This window comes from Eubalaena glacialis, chromosome 10 (genome assembly GCF_028564815.1).
Source record: "Eubalaena glacialis isolate mEubGla1 chromosome 10, mEubGla1.1.hap2.+ XY, whole genome shotgun sequence".
Classification (NCBI taxonomy): Eukaryota; Metazoa; Chordata; class Mammalia; order Artiodactyla; family Balaenidae; genus Eubalaena; species Eubalaena glacialis.
In genome coordinates this window covers 79733148-79745814 of record NC_083725.1, presented here as the reverse complement: position 1 = coordinate 79745814, position 12667 = coordinate 79733148, and the positions used below count along the sequence as shown (strand labels likewise).

Here is a 12667-nt window from a genome sequence, read left to right as displayed (position 1 = left end):
AGGCGCACACATACCCATTCATCTGCATGCACACAGATACACATGCACACACAAACCGGCCACATACAAATATGCGGCCTGGGTGGCACACAGCCTGGCCCACGCATGCTCCATATGTAACCACAGGCGCGCACACACAGCCACGCATGTGAGAATCACAGGACCTGGCGCCCACCCTCCCCCCTGCAGAGAGCGAGCGCTGCCCCTGGCATCGGGCCCGGGGAGACAGCCGAGTGGAGCCATCTGTCAGGCTGAGGTTCCTGCGCCGCCCATTCTGCCTGAGCTCAGACGATGGGTATGCCAAGCATGCAGCCTCGCTATTCTCTCTGGCTGAATCATGCTGAGTGAGCTGGCCCGGCCAGAGTTTATCAAATCAGAACAGAATTTTGGCAAAACAGATGACTTGTGAGCTTGGCATTTGTGGGCCGGGGAGGTGGAGACCTGTAGGGGGAGGAAGGAGGAGTGGAAGTGAGGAGAGAGGAAAATTACTTGTCAACACACGGAGAGATGGTGGAGAGTGTAGTTCAAGAGGCAGTATAGCAGGGGGACTTCGGGACTGGATGTAAAGTCAAAAAACCTGATTCAAATTCCAGCTCTGGCTCATAATAGCCATGTGACTTTGAACACATTAAAGCACCTCTTTGAGCTTTGGTTTCTTCTATAAAATTGACCTAATAAAATTATCGCATAGAGTTGACAACAGGATTTTATGAGATAGGACTTATCAACTCGCACAGTGCCTGGCACATGGTGGCACTTAATAAATGATGGCTATTATAGTTAGAGAACATGAGAGTTCAAAGAAATCAAGTAGAGCAGCAGCCCAGCCTGACCAGCCCTTTTAACTCACCATCCCATCCCCACTGGGCCTGGGTACCCCAGCGTTGTTTCCAGTCTTCATCTGAAAACCAAATGCCCTGATCCACCTTGCACCCCATTGGCTTCTTGTGTGGCTTCCTACTGTTCCTCACACTCCCCTCCTGAATCTGAGAATTGACACTGCCCCTCTGATACTTACCTTCACTTCTGCACACCCCCTCGGGCTGCTTCTGCCTCTGGCACCTCAGCCCATGTGGCTCCCACCACCCCCATTATCTCATTTGGGTAATAGTCATAAAGATAGCGGCAATGCATGGAATTTATTAAGCCCTCACTATGTGCCAGAAATTTGCAGAATAAATCTAATTTACCCCTCCTGACAACCTTGTAAAGTAAATACTATTGTTATCCCCATTTTACAACTGAAAAAACTGAAGTACCAAAAGATTGTTATCTGCCCAATGTAAGACGTTGATTGTAAGTCTCACTATTGTCTCTTGTACTGCTAAGAGACATTGGCAATTAAACCATGTTACAGTGCTAAGATGCTTTGATGCAGAGATGTTTAAAATAAGGGGGTGGGGGTGGGGAGCATACATTACAGAATTAATGAAATACAGTAGTTGTACTGGAGCCAGGATTTGACCTCTGGAAGTCTGTCTGACTCTAGGCCTCTACAATGTGATGTACCACCCTCAAACTCACATTTATGGAACCCTCTCTGGAAAAGACGTTGTGCTAAATTCTTAATATGCATTACATGACCTCATTCAGACCTCATTAACCATCCTATGAGGTAGGTACTGTTCTCCAGTTTCTTTTACAGATGAGGAAACTAAAGCTCTGAGAAGTTATTTAATTTGCCTAAGGTATCATCTGAAGTCATGAAACAGATTCAAAACCAGGCCTGTCTGACTCCAGAGTCTTTGCTCTTAACCATCATGCAAGTCAGATACCTTCTCTCAGCCTGGATGGTTGTTCCCAGAGTTCCCTCCAAAGGTTTCCTTGGGGGCCGGCTATGGGGCTGAGTCACAGCTGTTGTCCTGGTGATTTCTAACCGTAGACTTGGTTTTGCTGTGGGTGGGTGCTCAGTTGGTGGGGGGCACAGTCCTCGGCAGAACACTGGGCGTCTTGTGCTGCTCTGTCTCTGGGTGGGATGACCCCTCTGCAGGTCCTTCTGGCACTGGACCTGGGTTACCCCACTGGTAATGTGGGGAGAATAATCCTACCCCTGGACCTATCAAAATTAGTATTCTCTTCTTTGAGTTCAAAAATGGAAAAAATCTGCATAAAGTATTAGTGCTTCAGCAGACTGTCATCTATGGATCTAGCCCCCAACTAAATTCCAGATTTAGTTCCCAAAATTTCCCACCAAACCAGGAAAATCTCCAAAGGACCCTCACCTCCCTGCCTTTGTTCACCCCTTTCCATGTATTGGAAAGGCCTTCTTCTCCTCACCTAACATAATCACACCCATGCATCAAGGCTAGTTCATAGGCTTCCTTCCAGGAGATGTTCCTGGATAGATGTCCTTGAAGTGATTCATTTCTCCCACCTAGTCGTTGACTATAAGCTCTTAAGACATGCATCACTCATAGCCTTGTCATGTAATTATTAATGTATAGTACATTTCCTCCATGGAGGACTTGTGTTGGTTTGGTTTTTTTTTTAAATTAAGTAATTACTTATTTATTTATGGCTGTGTTGGGTCTTCGTTTCTATGCGAGGGCTTTCTCTAGTTGCAGCAAGTGGGGGCCACTCTTCATCGCGGTGCGCGGGCCTCTCACTATCTCGGCCTCTCTTGTTGCGGAGCACAGGCTCCAGACGCGCAGGCTCAGTAATTGTGGCTCATGGGCCTAGTTGCTTCGCGGCACGTGGGATCTTCCCAGACCAGGGCTCGAACCCGTGTCCCCTGCATTGGCAGGCAGATTCTCAACCACTGCACCACCAGGGAAGCCCTTGTGTTGGTTTTTGCCTCTCCCCCTTTTTGATAGCAGCAACTTGATTTTCCCCTGCCTCTTCCTCTGGCTTCTTCACATAATCCTTCCTCTTTTTATTTCTCTGCCTCGCATATTGATTGAACTATCATAGTGATTATGAGTGCAGGCACTGAGCTGTGAAAGGTTTTGCTTCTGCCACTTACTAACCATATGATCTTGGGGAAAGTCACTTACATCTTACAAATAAGGACATAGTTTTTTTGCTTCATAAGATTGTTGAGAACATCAAATGAAATTATAAATTGAAGGACTGGCCCTGGCACAAGGTAATGCTCAAGAAATGTTAGCTGCTATTATTTTTATTGTCACAGTTAAGAACCTTTAAGTACCAAGGAACAGAAAGCTTAACTCAAACTGGCATAAACAGTAAGGAGATTCTTCATCTTCTATAATAGGAAGGCTTGCAGTAGAGCAGCCTCCAGGCATGGGATAATCAGGGCTCTGACTCTGTTTCTCTGCAGTTCTAGCTCTGCTCTCTCCTTTGTATTGGCTTTGTCTGTAGCCTGGCTTCCCTCATTGTCTAGAGATGGCCGTGTCACCATGTCCTGAGCAACTGTGACAACATGCTTCCTTGTTCACATTCATCACAACAGAGAACAAACCTCCTCCCCCACCCCCGCCCCCAACAGAAATATAAATCCCTTCTTTCAATCTGTTTAGGCCAGCTTAGGTTATGTGCCTGCCCCTGGACCAATGACAGTGACCAGGGGGATTCCCTGTGTTAACTGGCTTAAGCCTGGCTTCTTGAACTGGTCACTGGTAAGTGAGGTTGAGTTGCCAGGATTGGCTTAGACAAATTGGGATCCACCTCTGGAGTTAGAGATGGAGTCCAGCTTTCTCCTGGTCATGAGGTTGCATCCTGGCAAGTGGGGAGGGGTTCTGTTAGAGAGAAGGGAGGAATATCTGGATGTTGGCTGGACAACCAACAGCATCCTCTGCAATGATAACTATTTCATTGTTTGCATGCTAGCTCACAAGGGTCTCTTCAGGCCTTTGCTCAAAAGGCTCCTTACCAGTGAGGTCCTTCTTGACCATGAGACCAGTTAACATAAAAAAACACACACATTCCTTACATAAATAAATACTCTTTACCTTACATAAATATACATTCCTTACATAAATAACTACCTTACATAAATACACATTCCTTACATAAATAAATACCTTACATAAATACACATTCCTTACATAAATAAATACTCTTTACCTTACATAAAATAATACTCTTCCACTCCTCTCCTCTTCACTTCCTATCTCCCTCACCCTGCATTAGTTTTAGCTAAAGCACTTCTCACCACCTGATACATCATATACTTCTGGCTTCATTTGTTTCTTGTGTCTCCTTCTTCTAGAAAATAGAGATTTTGGTTTGTTCAATGCTGTATTTCTAGTGCCTAGAAGAATCCTGGCCTGTAGTAGACACACAATAACAATTTGTTGAATGAGTAAATGATTCTGGCCAGACCCAGATTTCTCTGCTCTTCCTCGGAGACTATCACCTGTTGGGGGTCCTAGGAATGGTTGCATCCTTCACAGATCCTCCTTTCTTTCTCCCCCTGTTCTTTCTCTCCTTCTATTCCCTCCTCATCTGACCCCCTGTCCCTCCAGTACCCAAATGCAGAGCAGGCTGGCATTTGTAATTTTGCTTTCCTTCTACACAGTATTGATTGTAAATCTTTTCCTTCTCCCTTTCATGCTAAGGATTACCTCCTTTTTTTTTTTAACATCTTTATTGGAGTATAATTGCTTTACAAGGGTGTGTTAGTTTCTGCTGTATAACAAAGTGAATCAGTTATATATATACATATGTTCCCATATCTCTTCCCTCTTGCATCTCCCTCCCTCCCACTCTCCCTATCCCACCCCTCTAGGTGGTCACAAAGCACCGAGCTGATCTCCCTGTGCTATGCAGTTACTTCCCACTAGCTATCTATTTTATGTTTTGTAGAGTATATATAGGATTACCTCTTATTCACTACATGCAAAATGTTAAATAATTTGTGTTCAAACAAAATTAGAAAATCTGAGTGGCCTTTCCATCTGGCAAAGAATTAAGACATGGCATCTCAGTTTTTTGAGAACTACATTTATGTTTTTACACATGTTGTAAATACACTGTGTATTTATAGAAATGCGTATGGAGTGTTTCCCTGTAGGTCCGTATGAGTGTACCACTCCATAGCTTCCTAAATTTGTATCCTCTCTAAAGTTTCCTTTGGTACAAATATTAAACAAATTTTTAAACCCCATTTGAATTTATTGATGATAGTGTTTAATGTACAAGGTTGAAGTGCTTGAATGCTTTAACTGAGTTACGACCTTACAAGTAAAACACACATGGTGAAACACTGAATAGGGAAAACTGTAATGAAATGAGAAAAGGAGAGCAGCTACCAACAAACTTGCCTGGTCTTTTGTGAAAAAAAAAATTTTCCACTATTCAAAGAACATTAGAAATATCTTGCACTGAATTATAGTAATGGTTTGGAGAACACTCTCTCCTCCATGATTGAATCTGCAGATCAAAGCATGTACCGAAAGCCATTTGTGAAATATTTTCCATTTTAGCTTCCTTGGGAGGTGTTTCCTACTATGCCTTGTCTTCAAAAGTTTAAAAGACTCAGGCTCTCAGGTTAACAGGTAAGACCTGCTATGTTGCATTCAAAATGATTCTTCTGTTTCCATCAAGCTCATCACACTTCCCCCAGGAGCATCCATCAGCACTCCAGGACAGTGCTGCCATAGTTGAGAGGGTCCAAATTATATCAAAGAAGTTTTAAAAAGTAATACTTTCTAACGCCAAAACAGGGCGTCAATGTCTGGGGTTAGGTGTAAAAGTCCTTTATTTTTTCTTTTCTTCTTGGAAGTGTGCTCTACAATATAGATGTGTTCTACATCTATGCCGAGCAAATATGCCAATTATTTATCAATGAGACATTTTCTGAAGAGTTTGGCTATAAGCAATCTTAAATTACTCAGAAACATCTCTAAATGCTGCCCCCAGTGTATATCAGGAATGGATGTCACACAGGATCTCTCTACGTTTTCCTTTTTAATGTGAGGATCTGGTAAGAAATTCAGTTATTGCAGAAAATGTGGGGTATTTCTCGTTAGCTGAGAGACAGTTCAGGTTGCAAAAAATTCCGCTTGGGTCTGGACTCAGATTTGGGTTTGGATTCTGCTAGCTTCATGACTGTGAGCAAGTCACCTAACTTTAAAAAGAATTTTTTTCCTAATTGAAGTATAGTTAATTTACAATGTTGTGTTACTTTCTGGTGTACAGCAAGGTGATTCAGTTTGACGTATCTATATCTATCTATCTATCTATCTATCTATGATACTGAGTATAGTTCCCTGTGCTATACAATAGGTTAAACACATTTTTAAGGGAAAAAAATCTCTGCTCTCCCCCATGCCACCCCTACCCTAACACCTGTCTGCCTCTAATGAAGGACATGTAAGAGGGGCCTTCTTTCCTTGTGTGGTATTTTCTGACTCTAGGACTGGACAAGAGAACAATAATAAATGTAACAACACATAACATGTATTTGCTCAGAAATTTCCAATGAACCTGCCCATCGTTCTTTTCTTAATTATATAATTAATATGTGTTCATAAAATATTACTTGTTTAAAGTAAAAAGTGAAAGACTCTCCATCTTTTCTAATCTTACTCCCCAGAGGTAATCACTGTTAATAGGTTAGTGTATATTCTCCAAACTTTTTCTTTGCATACTTGGCGTGTCCTCCAGAATTTCAGTTCCTTCTCCTTGATACAAATTGTTGCCAGGAGCAGCTGCCTGGGCAGGGATTACATTTTCTAGCCATCCTTGCGCCCAGGTGTGACCATGCATATCGTTTTTTGCCCGTGGAATGTAAGCAGAAAGGACGTGTGTCATTTCTGGGCCAAAGCTTTCAGGAAGTGAGCGTGACTCTTCCACACCCTGTTCTCCTGCCTGCTGAAGCTCTGGGGGACGACAGAACCACAAAATGAAAGGAACAGGTCTTTGAATCACTGAGGGGAAAAGGGCCACCTGCCAAACAACCATGAACTTAACGTGAGTGAGAAATGAAATTCTATTATGTTTTTATACATGTCTTTATACATTTGCGGATTTATTTGTTGCCTCAGCTAGCGGTACGATAATTAATATAGCATATACAAACACAAGCTTCTTTAGGTTACATTATACTCACGTATGCAAAATTTTAAAAAATGGGATCACACATTCGAGCATGATGTCATTTGGCTTTCACAGCTGAGAGAGGTCATCTGAGAAGCAGGGCCAGGAGGTGAAAGAGCCAGAGCTGGAACCTGGGCCTCCTAGCCCCAAAGTCTGTATTCTTTTCAGCGCCCTCAAGCCAGCTATAAACTGGCCTTCACCGACCTCTTTGATGGTGTTAACATGCAAGAAGGTGTTATTTGTTAGGCTTCTTTGATGACTCAGAACAGCTGCGCTCCCCTCTGAGGTAGGGGGTGTGTAACCCAGGTAGGCTCTGCCCACCCAGAAGCCTGTGGCTTCCTGCCTTCCTCAGTTCAAGGGTTTCTCAGAGAAGGAGCCCTCAAAATGATCACATTTCTCAGAAGACGTAGTTTGATTTGACAAGCACAGGTTGCAAAGACTGCCCAGGGCGCAGGGGTGTGGGGTTGTGATGACCAGCAGTGAGAGAGGAAGAGCTGCAGCTGAAAGCCTCCTTCTCCAGCCCAACACGAACATCCCCAGGGCCTCAGCATTTACAACTAGTGAGGTTATGTCCCCAGAGGGGCCTCCCTCCTCCAGGTTCCAAACACCACCAAAAAGCAAGCTGTAGAACACCAGATGGCCTCAGCTCTCATAGGCCTCCAGGAAACCTCTACGGTTCTAAGAAGCCCCCATTTCCTGCCTCCCAGGAGTCAGGGAGGCCCTCACTGGCTGCCCCCTCCATCCCCGGAAACATTCCCTGGGGGATACCTCCATGTGCACAGCTGCTCATAGAAGCAATGTGGGCAGCAGGATGGGGTAGGGAGGGAGGCCCCTCAGCTTATCCAGACTCTGGGGTCCCCCACTTCTCTGGGGCACCCTCCACACCCACGTCTCCCAGCTCAGCATCCATCTATCACCTCCTGAGCTAAAGACAGGTCCAGAGGTGAGCCAAAGCAACGGATAACTAAAAAGGTACTTCACTGTGGTTGTGAAATTTTAAAAAATCAGTGTTTCCCAGTATGGTAGCCAGATAGCCTTGGTGGGACATAAAATGATTTAATGATTCCACATAAACACCAGCATTAAATAATATTTAATTATTCCTCTTTTCACCCCTTTTCAACACTCTTGATTACACCAAAAAAGAATGTCTGTTGGGTGCTAGTAGGTCTTTAACACCTTTCTAATACCAGTAAGACTCATCAGGAAAAAAAAAAAGAGAGAGAGAGAGAAGGAACAAATAAATGTTAAACATAAAAATGGGGTCATAACAATTGGCACACAGATATTAAAATGATATACCAGAAATAAACATTTTCTAATGTAATGTAATTTTTTTAAAAAAAGGCACCCTTTACAAAAGCAACATGATTTTATGCATCTAGAAACAAATCTAACAAAAGCTGTGTTCCTGGACTTTATCAAGAAAATTGTAAAACTTTAATGAAACAAAATAAAACCTAAACAAATGAAGAGATATAGCATTATAGGAAGAAGACTCAATATTATAAAGGTGTCAGTTCTCCTAAGTTATTCTAGAAATGTATGCGATCCCAAACAATATATGGACAGGGTTTTGTTTGCTTATTTGTTTGTGTGTGTGTGTGTGTGAAATTTTTCTGGCTGATTCTGAAATGTATTTGTAAGAGCAAAGAAGGCTGCTATTTTATAAATTTATTTGTTTATTTATTTTTGGCTGCATTGGGTCTTTGTTGCTGTGCACGGGTTTTCTCTTGTTGCGGCGAGCAGGGGCTACTCTTCATTGAGGTGCATGGCTTCTTACTGCGGTGGCTTCTCGTTGCGGAGCACCGGCTCTAGGTGCGCGGGCTTCAGTAGTTGTGGCTCGCAGGCTCTAGAGGGCAGGTTCAGTAGTTGTGGCGCACGGGCTTAGTTGCTCCGTGGCATGTGAGATCTTCCCGGGCCAGGGCTCGAACCCGTGTCTCCTGCATTGGCAGGCTGCTATTTTATATAAGGTGGTCAAGAAAGGCATTTCTGGGAGATGACTGTGAGGAGTGAGGCCTTCTGGGGAGGTTGAGCAAGGCTCTGAGGCAGCAGCTGGCTTGGAATGTTTGAGGAATAGGCGGGGGTCAATGTGGCTGGAGTGGACTGAATGAGTGACAGAAATGAGGTCAGAGAAGGATCCAGGGGCTGGACTGAACGGTCCTTGTAGGCTGTGGTAAGAGCTCTAGAATTAACTCTGAGTTGGGAAGTCACTGGAGTTTTTGAGCAAGGAGTGACCCAATCTAATTTAAACATGTTAAAGATTTTTTAAAATTTACTTTTACTTTAGTTAATTAATTAATTTAAAATTTTTATTTTATATTATAGTTGATTAACAATGTTGTGTTAGTTTTAGGTGTACAGCAAAGTGATTCAGTTATGCAAAAACATGTTAGAGATTTTGAAAGGGTTGGAAATATTCAGTAAACATGTTTTCAGGTGGTATGGAAATGCAGTAAAATCTGCGAAGGGAGCACATGACTGAATGACTGAAATTTTGGAAAATTCTGCTTTGAATAATCCCTTGGGTCACAGATTTGGTCTTTCTACTTCACTCAGTCCAAACAGAATGGGAAAGGATCTAAGTTGTTGGAGCCAACACTGACAAATGTGCAGTAGGGCCAGGCCAGGCCCAAGTCCTCTTCCTGCTCCTTTGGTTCGTGGCTGATGCCCCAGGGAATCTCCCCCATGGCTGGGCCTCTGATTACAGCCTTCCAGGGAGTGAGTCCAAAAAACGCTAACTCTTCCGGCTCCTGAAAAATATCATTGACTTCCAGACTAATGAGGCTTAAAGAAGGCTAAAGGTGAAAGGTACTCCAAAGAGAATAACAAAAATAAATTATAGTACAACTAGCATGTCCCTAAGAGAATTCATTATCTTCTCTAAAAAATTGTTCCTTCTCTGGTGTTCCCTAGTCCAGTAAAGGGCAATACATTATTCATTCATTCAGTCAACAAATATTAATTAAGCATGTGTTGTCAGTATGGAATTCACTGTGATGAGCAAAATAGACACAACCTCTGCGCTCACCTCATGGAGCTTATAGTCTAATGTGGGGAGAAAGACAATTCAAAAATAAAGAAGTAATTCTTACAAAAGGCTTAGTGCTGTGAAGCAAGCAAATAGGGTGACGTGGTAGATAGAGCAAGGGTACTACAGGCAATGGGAGGGCCAAATGTGGCCCATTGCCTTTTCTTTGTAAATAAAGTTTTATTGGAACACAGCCATGATCATTTGCTTACATTTTGTCTGGCTGCTTTCATGCTAAAGTGGCAGAGTTGAGTAGCTGCGACAGAGACCATATGGCTTTCAAAGCTTAGAATGTTAACTATCTGGCCCTTTATGGAAAAAGTTACCTACCCCTATGATAGAGGATAATGGACATCTCATACCAATGTCTTATGGAACTTTCTGCAATGATGGAAATGTCCTCTGTTTGTGCTAACATTGTAGCCATTAACCATGTGTAACTATTGAGCACTTGAAATGTGGCTAGTAACTGAGGTACTTAAAGTTTACCTCATTTAATTAATTTAGATTTAAATTTAAGTAGCCACATGTGGCTAGAACAACATAGTTCTATATAATGACACAGGTCAGAAATGTAGAGGTCTTGCCTGAATCCTCATTTCTTCCCGATGCTTCTCCTAAATACCTCCTAAAGTCCCAATAAGCCAATAAAAGTCAAAATCAAAATGTATGTTCACCATAATTGCAGTTGTGTCCAAATGTGTACAAGGATATGCCGAAGTATGTGTCTAATACTTGAAAACTACTACTGTTAGTAGTAGTTACTTTACTAAGTGGAGAAGCATGGCAAGTGATCTTAGTTTGCTCTTTCAACATTGCCCTTCATTCTGTTGAATCATTCTATTTATTAAAAATCTGAGATTAGGCTGTGCTTCATTCTTTTGGTTGTTGGGAATAAAGAAACATTCAATTCATCTCAAGTAGTGTGTCTGACGTGAGTGTGAGAGAGAGAAATGAAAAAGGAGACAGACTTCCTATTGACTCTAAGGAGAGGACCCCTGCTGTGTCATTGGGCCATAAAGTCTGGAAAGTTGCTCTGTATCTAAAGAGGCTCAAGGGAACCTTAACAACAGGTTTCCATGGCCCTTCATGGCTCTGGTCTGTGAATGTGACTCAGGTAGTCTGTACATCTACATGTCTGCTCCATTTTCTCAATACTATCGCCACTCATAGCTTCTTTTTTTAAATTATCATTTATTTATTTTTGGCTGCATCAGGTCTTAGTTGTGGCACGTGGGATCTTTCGTTGCGGTACATGGGCTTCTCTCTAGTTGTGGCACTCGGGCTTAGTTTCCCAGTGGCATGTGGGATCTTAGTTCTCCAACCAGGGATCGAACCCACATCCCCTGCATTGGAAGGCGGATTCTTAACCACTGGACCACCAGGGAAATCCCCACCACTCACAGCTTCTGATTCTTCATAATTTCTGTTTTCTTACAACTTTTGCCTGCTCATCATAATTGCCCCTGGTTCTCTCTAAATCAGAACCCCTGAACATCTGCTCCTGCTGCTAAATATCTCATTCTCTCAGCGTTTCTCTGTTTAAATTCCTAAATGGGGAAATATAGTTATCCCAACTCCTCTTTTTGTGCCATCACATTCTATAGGTCATTGGCCAGCCTGTGGATTTGTTACACTTGAGTTCAGCTTTCCGCTTCCCAGTCAGTTGTAGCCAAAGGGGGGTAAGATCAAGTGGTAAAAGTAGGGCTACCCTTGGCTGCAGCTACAATGAGCGGAGGGACTGTGGATATAACAGTTGAGTTAATTGACACGTTGAATACCGTCCTATAAAGCCTGCACTAGCTGGGACCACCTCCAGGGGCCCGAATCTGTGATACTATGATTCTCCCATGAGGCTTTGGGCCCTGGGGAGCTCGTTCTGTGACCTGAATTAACTCTTTTTACAGCCAGAAGTCCCAGATGGTTGCTTGGTTGAGGCAAACCCATTCCTCTCTCTCCTCCCATCCCCCTAACTCAGACTTCCCCTATCTGCTCCCCAATTTAGAAATGCTTCAGCAAGGGAGGGAAGGACAACACTTCCCCCGTGTGGGGCTCAGAGTCACAGAAAAAAACTGTTGTCCCTTGGGAGGAAGCCTGCTACAGAGGCTGCCGGAGAATTTCTGATTCTCTGCTTTGGGCCTTAGTAATTCAGGGATGATGTGGTTGTAGCCTGAGGAGAGAAGTTTGCAATTTCACCCCTAACAGCATTGGCTTGAGCTCTGAAGCTTGCTTGGGCCACCTCTGACTCAGGGCTGAGTTAAAGAATTAAATCTGCTGCCTCCCAAATTTGGCAGGGTTGGTAATGGGCGGTGGCTGCACAGGCCCTGGGAATCTCCTAGGCAGGCAGAGTGGGCTTCACTGGGCCATATGCGGGTGGGAGTTAGAGGGGTCTGGAAACTTTTCATTCCCAGCACGCCTTCCCCAGCTGCTCTAAATGCCTAAAATAAGCCAGCAGATCTTTTCTTTACCTTTGGAGGCTTTGATGCCAATTAAAATGCAACTTCTTTAATGCTCAAGACTATCCTCAAAGCTGACCTCAGTCCCATGAGCTTTATGGAAGACTGAGTTTCACATCCTTCCTTCTTATCTGGTTTGGAGAGGGAGACAGCGGGAGCAGTGGGAGCCTGAGGGAGG

The 12667-nt window shown here is 43.4% G+C and overlaps 1 protein-coding gene across 1 annotated transcript in view; it reads right to left on the bottom strand.

The window, feature by feature from the left end:
• Nucleotides 1-12667, bottom strand: part of LOC133099892 (kelch-like protein 34) — a 71201-nt gene that overhangs the window by 17317 nt on the left and 41217 nt on the right. The window contains 2 exon segments of the mRNA XM_061203738.1: nt 6555-6852; nt 9609-9800. Of these exon segments, the coding sequence (XP_061059721.1) occupies nt 6555-6852; nt 9609-9800 (490 nt within the window).